Source organism: Brienomyrus brachyistius, chromosome 16 (assembly GCF_023856365.1).
Source record: "Brienomyrus brachyistius isolate T26 chromosome 16, BBRACH_0.4, whole genome shotgun sequence".
NCBI lineage: Eukaryota > Metazoa > Chordata > Actinopteri > Osteoglossiformes > Mormyridae > Brienomyrus > Brienomyrus brachyistius.
In genome coordinates, this window is record NC_064548.1 from 10,017,961 (window position 1) to 10,038,875 (window position 20,915).

The following is a 20,915-nucleotide window of genomic DNA, read 5'->3' on the forward strand; positions in this document are numbered from 1 at the left end:
AGAGAATGTTATTCAGCGGGTGGACAAAACGAAGTCACACCCACAAAAAAGATGATACTATTGGGAAATAACGGTTTGGGTTAGTTATTTCTATTTGTGTATGACTACTGCATGTCCAGATCAGTTCACATTTCTTTATCTCTTTTATCCTGTAAGGTGATTTAATTTGACCCTTATATTAACTTTGCTTCTTACAGGAAGCTGTGTAGAGGATGCATAAAGCCAAAAGCACAGATATGACTCACAAACAAGGTATGCTTAAGTAACAGTTCTCAACCTCAATTTTTACCATGCCAGGTCAGTCGTGACCCTATAAGCTAGAATAAATTTAAAGTAACACTGTGGTCAAGCGGGCAGCACGCTCTGCAATTCATGTCTATTCCACAAATCTGATTGGATGTGCCAGTGCATTTTAAATTAACATCTGTGGTTTGGCTTCTTGGATTGGTCGAGTGTTTGCTAGTTTTACACTAAGCAGACCTAAGACCCATTTGTACAGGTTAATTCTATGACTGGGCTGGGAAATCTGATCGTGGATCAGTGTAGGAGCTTGCTGGTTTTAAAACACTTACATTTCCAACTTCAGAACTTGCTGTGACGATAATTAGACTCAGGAGTTGAGAATCGCTATATGAAAGTGTTCTTTTGGTGTATATATATATATATATATATATATATATATATATATATATATATATATATATATATATAGCATAACGTTTGTTTCTTGCCAGTACCTGGAATTTTAAATAACCTTTTAATCGATCTGCTGTTCCTTTTCAGGGTCTATCTTCATCATACAACCTGGAGGTAATAACATATTCAAGTTACAGCGCAGTTCTTATAATAATGAATTATATGTAAAATGACATTTTTTCCTTCAGCTAATCCATGCACAGCATAATCCATGTGCATGATTCATGCATATCGATGCAGAGCACCGCTATCTCCCTGCATTTTGACTGATCAGAGGGTGCTGACGCTTTCGGTACTCAGTGCAGGTGCGGGTTGGCTGCGACTACGTAAAAGCACGCCGCTGGGTGTGCGGCTCAGCAGGGCCGGAGAATCTGCCTGTTCACTGTCCGTCACTGCATGCTACTTCAGATAAAAGCACCTACTAAACATATTGATTGATAAATAAAGGTAAAAGCTGAACAACTTTCTGTGCCATGTGGTGGTTCTGGGCGACAGTCATGGATTCTATGTTCTAGTCCCTATCAGACAAAGACGCCCTGAGCTGCATCCTGTCTGTCCTCTTGCACTCAGCGTCCTGGCAGGTATGGAGAGGTTCTGATGTGACCTGCGCCTGTGGTTCTGTTTGAAGCGGGTCAGAGTGGCTGGGTCCTCTATGACCATCACAGTGCATAAAAAAGCTCATTTCTTTCCACAAGGCCTGTACGTTAAGGAGGAAGTCTAGAAGGATGTTTTAGAAAGATCTATCCTGAAATTTATCTGGAAACGACTAAAGGAAAGCAGCATTTTCTGTTGACTGTTTACTGACGTGGCGATACAGTGAATGTTTACAGAGACCCGAGATCCATCTAAGATGTTAGCCATTATTAGCGCCCTCCGTCAGGCGGGGGAAACCTCTTCCAGGTGTTCCTGACGACAACACGGTGTTTATAAACTCCAAGGACCGCCACGAAAATGCCCCGTGTTTACCGTCATTATTCCACCAACCTAGAAAGTTACCGCATCCGTGACTGGGAGCAATTAGCGTATTAGCAATTATTCAATAAATAACGAGTTAACAACCACAATTTCGATGGCAAAAGCTGTCCATGGGCTTGCGCCGGTTAGTCATATGTTCAGAGTTGACTAATTTCATAAAGAATGCCTCGCTGATGTGTTATGGGGCTAGGCAGATAGGCATTAACCATTGTTTGGGCTGACTCGAAAACTTTCAATGGGAACATAAGTGGAAACGCAACTCAGTACCGAAGAAAAAGACACTCGGTTTTTGTGTGGTATCCTGTCAGGAAAACGGTCGATATATGGTCAACGGACCACACCGGCATCTGAACCGCAGCGGTCCGGCTGGGGTGAGTGACCCGTGTCCTCTCAGCCGGTCAAAGGCGGGTACAGGTCACCGGGCGCAGATGCGAGAAGTCAGGGTGGGGAGAGGCTGACCGGACAGCTGTCCGCCGAGGGCTATGGCGCACATGCAGTCGATGCATTCCAGCCCTGTGACATCACCGGCTTGGGAATGATTGTGATAAGATGCTCGTTTGATTGGGGGGGGGGTTATCTTCTTGTGCTGTTCGCTTATGTTCCACCATTAGCGATTGCCTGTGACCATCTGATAAATGGGGACAGGTTGCCATGGGAATAAGAGTGAGTGTGCGAATGCTTGTGTATGTGCGTGCGTACGCATTCCTGCACACCCCCGTCAAACCTGACACCGAAGCTGCTGTATAACAACCACTTCCTTCTACTTCAAACGATTCCCAATTTCCTTTGATTATACAATCGCGCCTCGCTTGCAGTGACCCCATCCTGCAGGGCTGATGGGGTCTAAGCTCTTTCAGATGTGCCCCGCCGTCGTTGCACCGGGGTGAGGGAGGTGCGGTACTGACCGCGCGTGTCACTTCCTGGCCGACACAGGATATGATATAAACATCTGAAAAGGTATTACATTGTCAGGACTGGCGAAGTATGTATGTAACCAGGGGGATAAAGAAACAGACAAGAAACAAAATACTGCCCCCTGTCCCAGAGCAAACCCAGGGTCCCAGGATCGCTCACTGGTTCCTTAGTGAGCGTGTAGCTCAGGCCTCAGGCACTAAGGCCCCCTTAGCTCGTCCAGAGGCTGGAAGTGAACGGCACCGTGCCAGGTTCTTCATTAGCGAAACAGCGTTAGCGTTATTTCATTTTAATCGCTGTGTTTATTTTTCTCCTGTCCCGAAATCTGCACAAGCTGTGGGGGCTGACGTGTGTGTGTGTGTGTGGGGGGCACCTGACGTTTATGGACCCTGGAAGTGATTTACGGCCTTGTCCAAGGCCCCCACAGCAAGCAAAGCAAACAGGCCGATCCGCCAAACCCCCACGTTGTAGGACAGCCTGGACCATCACTCTGCGCCGATCCTGTACCGCCTAGAGCACCCTCCCTAACCATCATCCGCCCGACAGGGGCTGTGTTACAAAGCGGAGCATTCTGACACCCCTGTGACACGTTCCCCGGACTCCCCCTGCCCCGTTGGACCAGACGCTGTGAGGGCGTGTCGACCGGCTGATCCTCGGTGGGACTGAGAAATCGTGCCCCGGGGGTAAATAAAAGGGTCAACTTTCCGTTTTGTTTTTGAGGCCTGTCCGGCCCTGTGCAGCCCCGCCAGGCTGTCGGACGCATTTTATACGTATGAGGTCACTGTAGCATTTTTTTTAAAAGACCCCACCCCCTGTGCTTTCAGACAGGACAAAAGCAAGCAATGTGGGTATCCCAGGGGGCAAACTGGGACATCTCAGAGTTTTACTGGGAGCCGCACATCCATCCATCCATCCATCCTCTAAGTCTTTATGTACTTACGACAGCTAAACATGCAAGTCGTCAGCACGCCCCCCCAGTCCCTGGAGAACGGGCCTTGTGCCGATAACCCACCGGCGCGTCGTTTATCTTGGAAAGGGGCGAGTCTGTAAAATTTAATTCTGCAATGTCAGATGCCAGAAAAGCAGAGAGTGCAGCCACGAGCCCCAGAGTGAAGACCCAGTTCTGCACCGCACTTAGTCTGCAGCGTGTCATCAATCACAGCCGCGGCCCACGCACTCCTGCCATTACCCTCCGTCCACCCATCCACCCAACTCGGATGCCGCAAGTTCCAACTTGGAAATGCACCAACTGGGCCCAGGAACTAAGCCTTGCCCCCACTCCACCCCAGTCTGCACATGACCACACCCCTTTGCGGGCCACAGAAATGCCTCCTTTCTGACCACTCCCCCTTTCCCCATGACCACACCCCTTTGCGGGCCACAGAAATGCCTCCTTTCTGACCACTCCCCCTTTCCCCATGAACACACCCCTTTGCGGGCCACAGAAATGCCTCCTTTCTGACCACTCCCCCTTTCCCCATGAACACACCCATTTCTGCCTAAGGCCACACCCCATTTTGCTATGAAGTAGAGGCGGGACTCTATGTTGGCATCGGAGGGGGGCATCTCAGTGCCTTCTTTGACACTCTGGCAAAGCTATGCCCAGTGGGAGGGGCCATGTTTTTCCTGGTCCTGTGCCGCAGATAAGAGTTTCAAAGGGCTCCCAGATAGGGGACATTCTGAGAGATGAGAGTGTATGTGTGTGTGTGTGTGTGTGTGTGTATGCAGGTCCTGCATATGCGTGTGCATCTCTATCTACATAGTGTTAAATATACTGAAGACCCTAATCATCGGCCATCACTCACCTCGTTCCCCAGCAGGGCGGAGACACATGCCTCAGAGGCATCACAGATGGCGGTGAGATCGTGGCCGCCCTCCAGGGCCAGCACCACACGGCCGCCGGCCAGCCCCATCAGCTGTCGGGTCAGATATCCGAAGCCTGGCGCAAGAAAACAGGAATCAGCAGCCGGATCAGGGTCGAGGCTGAACCGCACCAGGCCGGGGGAGGGTGGTCAGAGTGTGGGGGAGGGTGGTCAGAGTGTGGGGGAGGGTGGTCACTGTGCCTGAACGTGTCACTTCAACCAGGTTTAATGTCAACAAGGGCAGCTCAGGATTCTGGGTTTGGTTTGCCTTTTGATGTTTAATACAGGGTAAATGTACTAATGAAATGAGGGCCAGGGGAATGGGGGGGTACAGGGGCCGCGGCATCTGTAATGAGCCACTTAACATCAGTCAGACATCCCAGCTGAGAAATCCCCCCCCCCTTCCAGAAAGGAGTGGGGGCTGTGGTTTATGGGGCGATGAGAAATGACACATGCGACTGAGAAGACAGCTGACCTGCGAGGGACATGCACATCCCATAATCCCTCTGACCTGCGAGGGACATGCACATCCCATAATCCCTCTGACCGCAGGGCCGGGTCATGATACAGTACCCCTGGCCACCTCCTCCCTCTCCCAGGCAGGCTAAGGCAGTGGGGGGGGGGACTCACATTTGGCCGTCAGTCTGTATCCTCCCAGGGGGGGTGGGTGGCCCTCCACAGCGTCGAAACCCGAGGAAACCAGCACCACATCTGGGGCAAACTCGTTGGCAATGGGCATCACCACGGTCCTGTAAGGGGGGGAGGCAGGTCAGGAGCTGTGAAGACCAGGAGTCTCCCTAGAAATAGGAGACCCCGCCCCATGCCCTCAGACATACTGACTGGTTATGAGGGTGAACCATTGGGGATCGAGTCCAAGTTCCACTCTGCGGCTCACCGTACCCCCCTCCCCCCACACACTGAGAGACCCCTCCCCCATTCCCAATAAACCAGCAACAACTGACTGAGCAGAACCACACAGACCAATGGAGATCAGGTCACGCCCTATAGGATTATCAGTGTGACTGGCGAATTTGGCCTGTAAGACATCGTCTATCACATCACACGTGAGAACCAGAGAGAAAGCAGACGATCTGATATAAATACGGCTCACTCTGTGGACTGGCTGGGGGGGTGAGGCTGTGGTCCTCACTGCCACGCCGCAGCCCGTATTGCGACCATAGCTGCGCAAGGCTCGGTACTCATACAAACACGGCACTTGCCTGACTGCCGCGGCCGGGCTCGTGACTTGGCTCTCTACTGGGCAGGGCCCGTGGTCTAGGGCTCAATCTCTCGGTCCCCAACGCAGCTGCCTACCCCCCACACCCCCAGCCACAATTAGAGGCCACGGAGCAGAATGCCGCATCACCCGGGCTGCCAGGGCTGGCCCAGGGTGTGGGTGTGGGTATTTTTAGGAGCCACCCGAGGGTTCCAGACCGTGGTGTGACGAGGAGGCCGGTGATGGTATGGGGGAGGGAGAAGGACAAAGAGAGAGTAGCGCCGCAGGAGGGTAAATCCACATGATAAATCCTTACCTCAATTCCACACTAACTTCCAAGGAAGCTGATGGCATTCGACAAAACAACTAACCAATGCCGTCTGACGCGGCACATGAAAGGGTTATTGATCAGGTTTCTAACACCCATTGGCTTGTGGGAGTTTTACCTATGCAAAATCTTCTGAGGGCAGAAAAATAAATTATTGGTTCAGTGAGATAACCAATCAGATTGTAGAGAAGGTGGGTCCAAACAACTAGAGGAGGCAGGACCAACCAATCAGATGTCTTGGTCCCACCTCCTTTAGTTGTTCGGACCCTCAGAACATTTTTGTGTAAGGAAAACTCCACAAGCGACCTGTCGCTGTCTGCATGTTAAATCAAATGGTGGTCTTCAAACCTCGAAGGAACGTCCCACCCGAGGCAAACGTTGAGATTAAAATGTATAATCATGCAGATGAAAACTGCAGGAGTTCATCGTTTTCTGCTCTCAAACACACACGGGACTTGCGATTTGTCAACTCGTACATTGGCTGGACCCTCGCGTGACACAGAAATTAAGGCCCTGCGTTTCTTCAAACTCACCCTGACAGTCGTAATTAGCACGATGCCAGTTAAGTACAAAGACGTACATGCCTGGGAGGGGCTGCTCAGGCGGAGATGCCCGCGAGAGACCAGAGGAAATCTCTTTTTCCCCACATGGCCGTCATGGCAGTCATCACGGGCACCACACCACCTCCCAACCTGCCCTGGAAAACCAACAAATTAGCTCCCCGGCCACAGCAAAGATGCATGGGTCTTGACCGGAGAGCCGTGGCCCTGAGAAGGGCTAGCCGCAATTCCCCCATGGGGCCCTGCCTCCCCCTGCTGCGGGCCCCTTTGCCCCAAGCAGAGAGGTGGTTGTCAAGCTTCATCGGAACTGCTAATATCATCACATTCTTGGCTACGACGCAGCAGAAATGAAAACCACAATGACCGATTACTCGGCGGCGTGTCTGAGGAGCACTCCTTCTAGAGTTTGACTCAGACGTCGTCTGTGCGAAGATGAAAAAGGGTTGACCGATTACGTGATGCTGTCTGAACTTTACGAGCCCTGCGCATACCCATTCGCTGTTTGTTTCTGCATTTATTCGAAATAAACAGAAAATGAGGGCCACACTAATTAATCTGGGCAACCTTCAAAGGTCAGAATCTCTCAGGGTACGGAATTTCCTGTGACTCTGCATGGACGTGAAAGCTTTACGAAGACGGCAGGAAGGGTATCAACGTCCTTGAGCTGGCAAAGATTTCAGGATCCCCGAGAACCATGAGGAAAGCAGATACATGGATTCTCAATCAAATCGAGTTTGAACTTTCACTTCAGAGTCTTGAAGTATATCCATACAGAAGGGTGGGAAAAAACAAGTGACAGGCTTAACTACAGATATTAAAAAGAAGTCTTGGAAAGGGATTAACGATACCAGCCCTAAGCCTGTTTGATTTACTGCGGACACGGTTATTAGCTTTTTTAACTGAAAATACCAAAGTCAGGGTTTTTGGATCAGCCTGTAGGGGGCGCCCCATCACACCAGTAGGAAATTTCACCAGACAGACTGCTTAAATCCAAGCAATAAGGCTGATGTGTCAAAATCATCTCAGTGACCTCCGACCCCAGATCTAGCTTGTACACTGGGTCTGCATGCAGGGACAAGGATGCGATCTTGGTCCTCATCGGAGAAAAAAAATTCATGGTCATAGCGTAGCGGGAGGTGGGGGTCTCATCGTCATAAATGAGCATGCGGAGGGAGGGTCCCCGACGTGTTCCAGAGCAGAACAATAGCCCCCTCTCCCATATAGCCTTGCGGATCTACCAATAACAAATGACAAACTTTATCCGGGGTGATGGAACGGTAAGAGAATGTCGCACCAAGGATGCGTAACGCAGCTGCACTGCTTCTTACGAAAAAACATGCCGAAAAGAAGGCAAACCGGCGATGAACCTGCGACGCAGCACCTCAGCAGGTGTCACCATAACAGACGCTCTCATTGCCGTCATGCCTACTTGTGTTTGGGAAAAAAAATCCACTTTATTAAACGATCCAAGCTGAGGAAGCTTCACCTATGATAAAGCACCGTTGTGGATAATTAGAGGCTTGTCGTTCACAGAAGATTTACATAATCGCTTTGCATTAGTCACTCTCCATTTTCCAAGGATGCTTTTTTGGGCTGATAAGGTGAGAGGCTCGCGGGCCGGTGTCAGGCACCGTCTCCAGGGGGCGCTGGTCAGCTGCCCTCACCTCAGCTGGCCAGGAGTGACTCAGAGGGAAGGATCGGGTCAGAGAGAAGCAGGGCGGGGCGTCCAAATGCTCTTGGAAAGGCACAGGATCTCGGAGGATTCTGGCAGCGTTTCTCCAGATAAAGACCTCCAACCGCGCCCCCCCGTTTCAGAGAATAAATGGAGAATTTCACTCCCGCCCTTGGAATTAATCCACGCATTCTGCATTTTGAAAAACAATACAGAGAAATAGATTCACGCTCTGTAGTTTATCTCCATCCTCTCCTTAAAGGTCTTTCCCATCCATAATCTGGTTATGCTGGGGGAGGGGGGAGCACTGGGTGGGGGCTGGAGATATTGTAAACTTTAGACCAGCACAAAGACAGGCCTTTGAAAGAGACACACCTACATATTTATATGGTGTGAAAACGCGAGTGTTTATTAGGCTCCGTCCACGCAGATTTCCCAGCTATCAGCGGTGGACAGTAAGCAGTGTCCCGAACTGGAGATACATGCCCTGGGCCTCCGAACGTCGCATGACGGAAACCCCAGAAAGGGTTAATGCTAGACATGGCTATCTGTCAAACTCATGGTTCCCGTCATCAGAAAAAAAGTAAAGAAAGAATAAAAAGAGAGAAAAAAGAGCAGACTTCAAAGCCTTGTCATCTGGCAGAGTGGAAGGCTGCTTTGAATTAAGCTCAATTCTCCTCTGCGTTTCCAAGTTCAGGGTGAGAGAGCTTCGGCTTCTGGTTTTCATTAGAGCCAATTTTCTTATCTTTCCCCCCCCCCCCCCCCGCCCCATCTTGGGCTCAAGCCCCAGCAAATGCAACGTGGCACTCCCCAGGCTGAAAAAGAAGGTGCTGCCTGCCTGCCGGCTTCTCTCAATTCCCCCCACCTGAGATCAATGATCTGATAGGCTGAGGCATTCTCCTCCTTCAGGTCTCTCGGGGTTGGGATGGTGTATAAACTGCGAGGTTAAAAACAGAGATGGTTGCGTGACACGGAGGGTGTACATCTCTCGCCGATGACGGACCGGTTCGGTATGTCCGGACACAGGGCGAGGTCTGCCTGTCCTGCCAGTCTGCTGCCATCCCGGACTCGTATGCTGGTATAAACGGGAAACGAGATCACGGGCCTGGAAGCAGTCACTGGGGCGACACCGGCATAGACACGCAGGCACTGCGTGTGGGGGGGGCATTTGGAGTAGAGGCAGACCCTGACTCAGCACGAGGACAGAGTGAGGACACAACCACTATAATCAATCTGCCTAACTAGGATCCATTTAAACCAGAAGCAGCAGGCTATGCTTGTATAAACATAATAAAAACATTAAGGTAAATGAAACTGGAAAATATTCCTATGCATTTACATTTAGCAGACGCTTTTATCCAAAGCAATGTACAGTTGAGAAAGCAGGGAGAGCCAGTCCCTGGAGCCATTGGGGGTTGCTGACCTTGGGATTAGAACCGGTGACCTTCTGATCACACACAGAATCTGAACCCGCAGAGCTGCACATCAGCCCTATGTGAAGCTGAAATGGGCCTTAAAGTGTCGGGTCTGTGATGGGGAGGCCTGACAGTGCTGAGGGATGCACAGGAGAGGATGCATAACCGGGTCGGTTCTGAGCGTCGGCCCCCAGCTGGCTCCACTTACGGTGGGCGGAAGGTGACGGCCGTTTATCAGGGATGCGCTTGGGCTCTTGGGGGAGATTTATGGGGGCCGCGTGAGAAGCTAGGAGCGTGCGTCGGCAGCCACCGAGGGAAATATCAATTGCGTACCTGCAGAGCCCTCCCGGAGTGGCGGGGGAGGGGGGGGGGCGGAACGCATCCTGCTTCAAAGAGCCCCCGGGGGCACCGTCACAAATCGGCCGTCGCCCGCGGCGATCAGGGAAGAGTTATTAAAAGGTCCAGCAAGGCAGCAGCGATAATAGGGTTCAGCTCCGCTGGCAGGCCATGAAAGACGGCACGCCAAGAAGGTTCCGGATAAAAGAGTCCGTGCGGGAGATGAGGTCAACTCCCCCAAACTGGTCCTGACACCCGATTTCATCTCTTCGTCTATAAACATCTATCAAATGTGGAATAGGAAGATCATTTAGGCACATGAGGATTCAAAGGAGCCCCTGACCTCACTGGGAAAAGGCGTCCAGGGGAATCTGGGAGATGCAGGACCCCGGGGCGTCCAGGCGGTGCCTGAAGATTATTCTTGGGAAAAAACATTCCCTGTGTTTGCCATGTTATTTTCCACAAAGATATCCGCAAACGACTGACGCTGGGGCAGGTTACGAGACCGCAGTGACGTCACAGCCTTTGGCAGGATGTTAGGTCATCCTGGCATCTTCTCTAAGCGCAGGAAAGTCACGGCCACAGCCCACTGTGAGGTCACACTGCAGGGGGTCCCACTGAGCCTGGCTATCACGCAGACCCACCGAGGACCCAGCCAAAACCAAGGGTTTGGTAGGCTTTGGGGGGTGGGGGGGTGGTGGTGCATGGTGCTGCTTACCTGAAAGCTGCCAGGTACTCCACATCTCCCATGGGGGGGTCTAGGCCTCCAGTGAAGGCCATGTTGACGTTAAAGCCAACTCCAGGACCGGTGCCCACCTGCGCAATACAAAGCGGAGAAGTTGGCGAGATAGGAAACATGGACGAATAGGTGTGTGCGCACACAGGACGTGCAGAGAGAGACACGTGAACAAAGCTGCGCAAACTCGAAGCGCCCTGAGAGCGGTAATGCCGAAGAGGGAAGAAGCCACCAAGAGAGGAATGGCAGGGAGCTCTGGATATGAGCCCATGTGATGAAGAGCCTTCCGGAAGACCCTCCTTGCAAGTTAACACAGCACAAGGAATCCTCCACTCCTCCTCCTACGCTCAGAGTCCAGTGAAGAGCTAATGAGCTGATGTTTGTGCTGACTGCCTGAGGGTCACCCAGAAGCTAATTCCAGTTACGAGTGAAACAATGACACGTGACTATGGATTAAACGGAACAGTAATCACCGAAAAACAACTGAGGAACTGTGCTTGATCAAGCTCATAAATGCAAACTCTTATCTGGGGAAATAATGTTTCAGGTGCTGAGGAGAGCGCATTACGGTAATTTTAGCAACTGATCAAAAATCAGTTTCCCTCCGAGGTCCGTTTTACAGTAAATGGTAACCATAAGCCCAGCACCCAAGTCAGAGCAGGATTTGTTCAGAGACATGAATCATGAAAGTGAACAAGGCAGAACTCAACAGTAAAACGTTAGAGTCAGATTAAATAAATACCAACACGTTAGACTGCAAACTAAGACCAGGTTTTAGCTTCCATCGTTCAACTCCGAGATGAGCTTCCAAGTTCGGTCAGTGCTCTCGGGGGGGTGGGGGGGGGGGGGCTATAGTGAGTTGAGCTTTTGTATGTTGGAGAATGAAGAATAAAAATAAAACCTGATTTTGTTGGCTCAGGGTGCAGGCCTTTCTTCCTAAGCCAAGTTTCATACCGATACTGTCCCAGTGATAGAGTCTGTTTACTTTAGTCGTGACACAAATCACCGGCACCGAATGAGCCCAATCAGATCTGGGCAAAGCGACCTCTGACCCCTTACCTCATCTGGGGCGCCACTGCCAGGGAAGAAGTTGCCGTCGTCATAGCGATGGAGGGACAAGTACAGGACATTGGGGTCGCTGTAGAAGGCTTGCTGTGTCCCGTTGCCATGGTGAACATCCTACAGCAAAATGAGAATGGATGAAGGTGAGGAGCTGCGAATGGGAACCAGGAAACAGGATTGGGAATGGAAACTGTCTGCTAGGTGTCGTGGGTGACAGGGTGGGGTGATGTGGGCCATGGGGTGGGGTGATGTGGGCCATGGGGTGGGGTGATGTGGGCCATGGGGTGGGGTGATGTGGGCCATGGGGTGGGGTGATGTGGGCCATGGGGTGGGGTGATGTGGCCGACGCCAGGTGGAAGCTCCCTGGGACTCCGCCCCCTCCCCTAGGGTCTCTGTGCAAACTCACCCAGTCCACGATGAGGATCTTGCTAACACTGAGCCTCTGCTGTAGCAGTCTGGCAGCAATGGCCACCGAGTTGAAGTAGCAGAATCCCCTGTGGAGGGTGGGGGGGCAAAGAGTCAGTTGCTATCCAGCAGAGGACTGCAAAAAAAGAAAAGCCTCATTCTGTACACGTTGCCCCCTGGAGGGTGTCCGATTAGACTCGTCACAGCACCCCCCCCCGGTCATCACTATGGCTGTAGGTCCCTCCACTTGACCAGGGACTACAGGAATTCATCCAGAGAGCTGCCCCCTGCTCCCCACCTCTAGCCCAAGCTCACTTACATGGGGGTGCTCTCTTCAGCGTGGTGCCCTGGGGGCCTCACCACAGCGAATCCATTCTAGAAACAAGACAGCAAACAGGCATGGTATCAGCAATGGCCCCCCACCAGAGAAATTACAATGGTCTGTCAGCTCAACCCAGATACCAGCAACAAAGCAGTTGAACCCCTGGAACCCCCCCCCCCCCCCCCCAAGAACGGACGGTGAACAGGGCCTCCCCAGTCTAACCACGCCAGAACAGCTGCTTTGTGTTATTTTTCCATCTCCCCTTAAAGGATATTATTTTAACAAAAGGTAATGGTCTAGGGAGGGGGGTGACTTTTTGATCGCAAGTGATAGTGGTGGCCACACCCCTCTGTACGGCTGGCAGCAGCAAGATCGCAATAAACCCCTGCAGATTCCCGTGTAAAATCACAGCGGCCCTTGTCGGGAATGGTACGTGGCCCCTGACCTCTCCTTTGGGTCATGAGGTCCGCCATCTCAATCACCATGGCAACTCGTGAGAGCGGCAAGGATAGGAGAAGGAAAACCGGAAACTGGCAGAGATATCCGACAAAAAAAAAAAAAAAAAAAAAAAACAACACCACAGTAATAAAATTCAGCGAGAAACACGTGATCAGCTGGATCTTTCTAGAACCATCTGGGAATGGACCATCGTAAATCAAGGCATTGGGTGGGTACCACTGCATCCGGCGACTACAAAGCACCGCGATTTATGTATTGCTTGCAAAAAAAGGCTAATGAACGCAGTTCTGTGCGACTCCCACTAGTTAACGATGCAACGAGGGACCTGCCTGGGGAGGAGCCCCGGCTGATGGCGCTAATGAGACCACGCCCACACATTCCTCAGTTTAAGAGCCACTTCCGGGCAGAGGCTGCGGTCACCCTAGCAACCCAGCCCGTAAAGGAACAGGGCACACCACCACCAACCAGGATGCCTGCAGACACCATTTAATAATTAACAAAAAAAAAAAAAAAACAGACCGAAGCCAGGTGTAGCTTGAACTTCCTGTCACACAGTGAGACTGAAGCTGGGTCTCAGACTTCCTGTCACGGTGAGACCCAAGACAATTGCAGCCTAGACTTTGTGTCACACAAATCTGTTACATGGATCAGTCCCTAGCCAGGTGTGGCTCGTACATCCTGTCACGTGGTTATGCCCAAGCAAGGGATGGCTCGGACTTTCTGCTATATGGTTAACCCTAACCAGGTGCAGATCAAACATCCTATCACAAAATGAGACCCAAGCCAGGTGCAGCTCGGACTTCCTGTCATGAGGTCGTATTCAACACAGGTGCAGCTCAGACTTCGTGTTACATGGTCAGACCCAAGCCAGGGTTGGCTCAGACTTCCTAGGTGAATCTCAACACGCGTACTTGACTGTACTCGTGTTCTCATGTATGCGTTTTACGTCATCTTCCATTGCCACAAGTAAATGAGAACCGTAAAAATCCCCAGATGTTGGCCTTGTTCCACCCCAAATATAAATGATACATCAGTTGCATCCTCTCTGAATGAGTTCATTCTTGGAAGGCAAGACCCCAAGTGTAGTCTTTGCATTCGTGGTATTGAGATTCACTCCCTGTAATCTCACCTTTAGTTCTCCAGATGCTACTTTGAAGACTAGCTCGACAACGGAACCCACAGCCAAACGGGCAGCACTGGAGGAGTGCACCTCGTTCCAGATGGTGTCGCTGTCCACCTGCCACACGGATACATACACACAGACACACAAACAGGGAGTTTTGTCACAATCGAGGGATACTGTTCACACTGCTCAGAGCAGCTCTAAAGAAAGGTCGGACAGTTAACTCCTTAACCAGAACCCCGGTTTGGATCTAGTACTTAAATAATTCTGACAGGAATGTGTGAGGTGTGAATCAGCCGGGGGGGGCTCATACTCGGAGCAGTTAAATGATGTCCACACAATGAGAGGGACAAATTAGGCCCACAGCTCTCACGAGGGGGGACTAATGCCCACCCCGCCAGCCACAGACATGAGGTCAGGGGTTATTTAGAAAAAACACACAAACACAAAGCCTGGGCTCCATGTTTGGTGTATGTCTCTGCTTTCTCGACCACCGTAGCCCGGGGCGGGGGGGGGGGGGGGGAGCAAACGTGAAGACCAAACATTTGGGGGGTGGGGCAGATTCCAGTGGGACGAGAGGCTAGCCATTCATCAGGTAGCCTGAGGCCAGACACTATTATGCACCCGCACGCCTGCTCCCACAGACAGAAATTAGTTGTTGGAGCTATTAGCTATTGACGCCATCAGTATGGGCTCGGGGGGAGGCCCCTTCACACCCATAGCTTGCGGGCAGAACGGCCATCTTTCTATGGCATAGTGGGTGGGCGGCTAGCCGGCATTTGTCATTCCGTGCTGGTCAAAGTTTGCTGCTACCCGTAGTGTCTTATTGGGATATTCAAGAATAGGAGACGACCCCATTTGATAACAATTAAATACCACGGACCACTTTCATTCGACTCGCTGGTCAGTTAGCGGAATGCTAAAACATTGGAGGGTTAATTGGGCCTCGTGGTTGCGGGACGCCACGCCCAGTGACCTGGCTAATCTCGCCACGGGAGAGGGGGATACAGCCTAACCTGCTATGATGAGGCTTAAACTGAAGGGGTGCTTATTTCGTCGCTGGCTCCTCACAGGCGTGTCAAGATAAACCAGGCCAGTTTTAGCATGACAAGGGCCGTGAAAAATATCTGAGAGGGGCCACAAGCTGATAAGAGGGAGACATCCAGCCCGATGGGGATGCATACCTATCTCTGAAAACGTCTTACAATTTATAGATTTTTGAATTGCACCTTGAGCCAGGCGGTGAGGGGGGGGGAAGGGGGCTGTTTAAAAAACTGAATGTCTGGCCAATCTTGGGCGGTGTGACACACTACAGGACCGTGGCACGTTTTTCTGACACGAAAAAGGACTGCGGGACAAGAAGGAGAAAACGGGGGGTGTGAAAGAGTGAGGCGAGGCAAATAAGGGGCCAGGGAGGTGGGGGGGGGGGAAGGCGTCACAAGGGCAGCGCGTGTCGGAATGAAGAAACACAGCATATCCTCACGCTAACAGGGTCATTTTCGGAGAGCGGAGTCAGGAAGACAACAATTTCCCCCCATTTCCATAAGAAAGTGCAGGGCCCGTCTGATTCTCACCAGCACAGCCCCGTGGGGGCCCAGCTCTGGGGTCCATCATGCATGCCCCACCCCCCCAGTCCCAAAACACACAAAGACACACGCACGAACACACACCTATGCGCACACACACTAGTTTGCTCACAAGGTCACACGCCTAAAATCTACACTAAGGACTTCAGGTGCAGACAGGAGAGACCTGCACTTGCTGGAGGAGGTACGTGCCTGGAAGGATGGACTGCTGATGGTTTAAGAGAAATTCCTCTGAAACATTGATGCTTTGTTCGGCAGCCACCTCTGTAAAACCTATTTACTATGACACTGCTGGTTTCTGAGAGTCTGAGTAAAATGAAGCTGCAGAACCTTATAACATGATGAGTATGAGCCTGACATGTCCGTGTACCAGCCCAGTACTTGCTCCGGACCTGCCGAGTACCTGCTTGAGTACCTGCCCAAGACCTGCCCCAGAAGTGCCCAATAATTACCCTTTACCAGCTCAATCCCTGCCCACTGCCTGCCCAGGACCAGATCTTTTCCTGCCCAGTAGCTACCGTATACCCACCCAGTACCTGTCCAGTACCTGCTCCAGACCCTTCAGAACCTATGCTGGACATGCCGAACACCTGCAACCTGGCCGGTACATGTCCCAGACCTGCTCGTTACCTGCATAATACCCACTCTGGATATGCTCTGTACCCACCCAGTACCAGTGCAATACCTGCGCAGTCCCTGTCCAAAGCTCACCTCTTCCCTGCCCTGCTGCACCTCTGCTTCCATCAAGATCTATGCCTGGGAATTGCGGGGCACACGGCAAGCCGGGACCAAAGGGAGGGAAGCCGGCACAGGGAGGTGGTACCCGGACATGCCAACGCAGGACAGGAAATGCACTGTCACACACGCACATGTCACAAGCACACTCGCAGGATGCAACACAGGCGCAACACATGCTTACACACCCTGACACATATAAACAGCACAAAGGCAGTGCACAGGGATACACAAAACACGTGCGCACAGACACACACACACAGACACAGACACACACACACACAGACACACACACACACACACACACACACACACACACACAAGAATCATCCCCTAACCCCCCAGTCTAGCACACAGATTGTTTATAGAAAACATCTGGACACAATTACCCGCCCGGCGGAAAGCAAAGCGAGTTTTTGTTGCCGCTGGAATGGGTGGGTGGGTGGGTGTTATTTACTCATGAAAAGACGAGTCTTACCCCAATGCCGCCACAGGGCAGCCTGACGAACATGGGTGTCACTGAACCTGTAAAGGGGGGGGGTACAGAAAAAGTACAGAGACTGTTAGCTGGGGAGTCCCAGGCAGGGCCCCCCCTCCATCTCCCTCATTACACCCAAAATCCAGCAGGCACAGCGACGCCACCTGGTGGGGGCTCCATTCACAGGCAGCTGACTCAGTTTGTGAAAACAGACTCAAGAGCACCGCTCCCCCCCCCCCCCCCCCCCCCCCCCCCCCCCCCCCGGTCCCACCTCATGTCACTGTGGCATCTTACCCCAGCACATCATGCAGGGTCACGACGCCCCAGACGTAAACACGCTAACGATATACATCGGTTACTTCACATCGAGAACAAATCACCCCCCTTAATCACCCAGCGACTTGCCCCCCCCGCTCCACTACCTTCATGTAATCAGATGAGAAAGGAGTACCCAGATATCTCGGTCCTGATCTGACAGAGGCGTGAGGCAGGAGCCCGGTTACCACTAAACACCGGCAGGGGTGGCCGGATTATTGCCCAAACAGATTGAAGTCATGCAACAACAAAAAAAATAATAATCCACGTGAGCTTGTTACTGGCAGTGAGGCAAGAGTCTCAGAAGGCAGATCGGGCTGTGGGTCGGTGGTGGCGCTGGTGCTTGAGAAGTGCAGCTGAGGACACTGCATTTGAGATACAGTGGCAGAAAAGCCAAAGGTGGTATTATGGGCTGGGTCCAACACCCCCCTCCACCTCACTCCCCATAAAGAGTGTGGACATGCACTCGTCCCTCTCCTGTACACTAAACGGTACAAGCAGAATACCGACCCGCTGGGACCTCAACTGCAGGCCAGAATGACACCAGGGGGCCTTCAGGCAGTGTCACCACAGTGTGCCTGGAAAGCTCAAGTTCCTGGATTGACTGTTACTCAATCAGGTGGTCATACTGCCCTCCACGGAGCCCTTTCCAGAAAGGATCAAAAGATCGGTATAAATTCAGCTGCCAGAAAGGTAAGGTGAAAATGACCCCAAAACAACTGGCTCTCCTTTCTTTTCCTTAAGCGGACTGATCCCCTACATCTCAGATAGGAATGGCTGGGGGCGGAGACTCTTACTGTCCAGCTTCTGCCGCAGCGGATTGGTGCCGTACAGCAGGACGTGGGCCTCAGAGTGGACAGACTGCAGCTCCTCTAGGGTGGCCTTCCGACCACGGACGGACTGGGGGAGGGGGGCATGGACGAGAGGGTGACAGAAGGCGAAGAGAGAGTGAGGTCACTACATTGCACTTTTGACATCCTGTTGTCCCTTAGTAGGCCAGAAACTTTTTGTATGCGCCCTGTAGGGGGCACTGTGCAGTCAGACCAGGCAGGGTTATAACGCAAGCAGAGATTCATTTAAGGACACCAGAGAAAGCCACTCAGGACGTGGTGTGTTGCATATGGGGGGGATTTGTTTGTTAGGAACCCCTGGGAATTAAGCATGAACAGTACTGACGCAACACAACAAATTAGAGAAGGCTCGATGGGAGAGATTAAAGCCATCTGACGGGGTTTAGTCACAGGAGATCGAGATGATGCTCCATAATGAAAGCAGGAAGGAATCTGAGGGAACAGGTGTAGACTGCGATAAGCGGTGGGCTTGCCAAGTCGTTAACCTTTAACTCGCTTATCTCTCGTCTAAGGGCCTTTCAAAAACAAGTGGACATTTCCTACTCGTGCTGAGTAAGAGCCTCCTTCATCTCAGACCCGGGGCGGCAGATCAACGAAACACACAAGGGCGAATGTTGTGTTTTATGGATTAACAGAGCCCTCTGCTGGTGGGGAAAATAACGCATCCCTGAAAAGTTTGCGCGCCTAGCTAGATACCGCTAGTCCACACCAGAATCATTCTGGACTGTTTTCAGTCGCTTTCAGCTTGTTAATAAGTTAACACCAAGAATATTACTCTCTGCGAGAAAGAGAAAAGGAAGAGGAAAGAAGATTAAAAATTCCTGATATCCTGGTTAGCTATTGGCACCGTAAACTGCGCAGTCTGACCGGCCCCCACCCCCTTTGCATTACCTCACACTTTCCCCGCAGGCCTGTCTCCTGCAGCCGCGACCAGATGCTCTGGATGCGGCCCGCGTGCTCCGGGTGCGTGTTGGTGTTGCCGCACATGCACTGATGCTTCTGCATCAGCGTGTCGTACACCAGTCCTGCAGGAAATGTGCACACATGCAGACAAAGACACGGGGGGAGTTAGAATCGACCATGTACGCCACCCTCTCAAACCCAACGCTGCCGTGGTGAGGGAGCTGCTCCTGTCCTCCGGCAGGGGGGGGTCGGGGGACTCAGTCAAGGACAATTGATTAGTTCTCCAAGAAGGAACACATTAATCACAGGGGCACAGGGCCAGCTGGAGTGATCCTCTGGTTTAAAAAAAAAATAAAAATTAAATACGAGTAATAAAGAACGGCACGTGTCCCCACTGATGCTGTGAAAGGACATCGGCTCCCGCCTGAACCACCGTTAAAATATTTAAACATCAAGCAGAGTGGCATGGGCAAGGCGGAGACCATGGACGTCCTACTTCCGGACGATGGGTCATTAAAGGGCGTTTGCTGGTGGGGAAGCAGGGCATTTGGGGCGGGATCAGTCTCGGCAGTGTGGGCGTGGCTCCCGTCTGTGTCCATCACCCCGTTAACGCAGCCAGAATCGTTAAGGGGGCCGGTCACTGGAACACTGCGCCACCTGCTGCAGGGAGGTGAATCTGGCCTGAAGAAGGAGAGATGGAGAGGGAGGAGAAAGGAAGAGAAAGGTGAAGTCTGCAAAATACCTACCGGTGGTGAAACGGGGTTTGGTGGGCGGTTCCGGGACAGCGATAGGAAAGGTGGCGGAGGCCGGGGACGACTGCGCCCGTGACAGGGGCCGGTGTGCCGCGAAGGGGACCGACAGCCCCGCAGCCTCCATGGAAGCCTGGTAGTTCCTCAGCTGGTGAATACGCTGCTGCTCCAGGAGCAGAGCCTGCTGCTCGGAAAAGACAAGGCGTGTCAGCGAGGAGATGGGGGAGGGGGGGGACTACGTAGCCATTAGTGACCGAGAGGAATCAAAACAATTTAAAAATTAAAAAAATAAATAAAATTAAGTGGCCAGGAGGGGGCGCTCTGCACTTGCAGCAGAAAGCCAGGGCTCTTAAATAACCTGCTGCTCAGGGACACAGATGCCCAAATTCAAGGGTATGCAAGTTTCTCTTATGCGGCTTCAAATTAGCCAAGCGAAAAGGCGCGCCCCCCCATGAGCACCAGCAGAGAATTGGCTATTAATCCAATTAGAGAGCACCCCCTCCCTCAATGCACCGCGCTTTACAGGCTGATCTCTTCTTTAGGAAGGAAATGTTAAATAATCACATCATTAGATTGTTCGATAAATACTACATTTTTCAATTAAAAACATAACTCGACGGCAGACAGATGCACGTTTGGCCAGGGGCCAGAAGGCACATGGTATAAGGGCCCCAAAGGCCCCAGCTACCGGCAGAATAACCCATGTAACATGTACAGGCTGTGTAGCAAACACAGACTGCCCCCCCCCTCCCCAGTGCATTCTGGGTAAGGCATCTTCCTGCCCACCCAGTCACCAGGACACCTAGGGCCGCCAAGACTGACTGAGTGTATAAAGTTGAGGGCTAGAACCCCCCCTGCTTACTATGCAGCTGTTTACCACATAAGTAACTGGTCGTCAAATGATGAGCCGCTATTTTGTCATCTGTGATTGTTAATATAGGACACAATAATTTCTATTAAAAATCTAAATCAGTTAATCCACTTTAAAACACACTGAGGGAAAATTAAAACCATTTTCGCAGGGCTGGGTGTCGGTTGGAGTGCCCTGTCGGAGGGGACCTCGTGCACTGTCCTTGGCCCTAGCCATGTCCTTAAACATCGGACCATATCAGGGCAGGGCAGTGGGTACCAGTCGCCCTGGAGACAGCGGTCCATGGGGCGGTTGGGGGTCACCGTGACCCCGGATGGGAGCGTCAGCAGAGGGTGATGAGCCTGCAGT

General features: G+C 51.9%; 1 protein-coding gene across 7 annotated transcripts in view; it reads right to left on the reverse strand.

Annotated features, from left to right (window-relative positions):
* Positions 1–20,915, reverse strand: part of LOC125709461 (histone deacetylase 4-like) — a 94,273-nt gene that overhangs the window by 6,096 nt on the left and 67,262 nt on the right. For all 7 annotated transcript variants that reach the window (XM_048977937.1, XM_048977933.1, XM_048977936.1 and 4 more), the window contains 11 exons: positions 19,694–19,880; positions 18,936–19,069; positions 17,991–18,093; positions 16,879–16,925; positions 14,086–14,193; positions 12,495–12,550; positions 12,177–12,264; positions 11,768–11,887; positions 10,691–10,788; positions 5,076–5,194; positions 4,389–4,522 (listed from right to left, as the gene is read on the reverse strand). In XM_048977937.1, the coding sequence (XP_048833894.1) occupies positions 4,389–4,522; positions 5,076–5,194; positions 10,691–10,788; positions 11,768–11,887; positions 12,177–12,264; positions 12,495–12,550; positions 14,086–14,193; positions 16,879–16,925; positions 17,991–18,093; positions 18,936–19,069; positions 19,694–19,880 (1,194 nt within the window). The remainder of the gene's footprint in view (positions 1–4,388; positions 4,523–5,075; positions 5,195–10,690; positions 10,789–11,767; positions 11,888–12,176; positions 12,265–12,494; positions 12,551–14,085; positions 14,194–16,878; positions 16,926–17,990; positions 18,094–18,935; positions 19,070–19,693; positions 19,881–20,915) is intronic.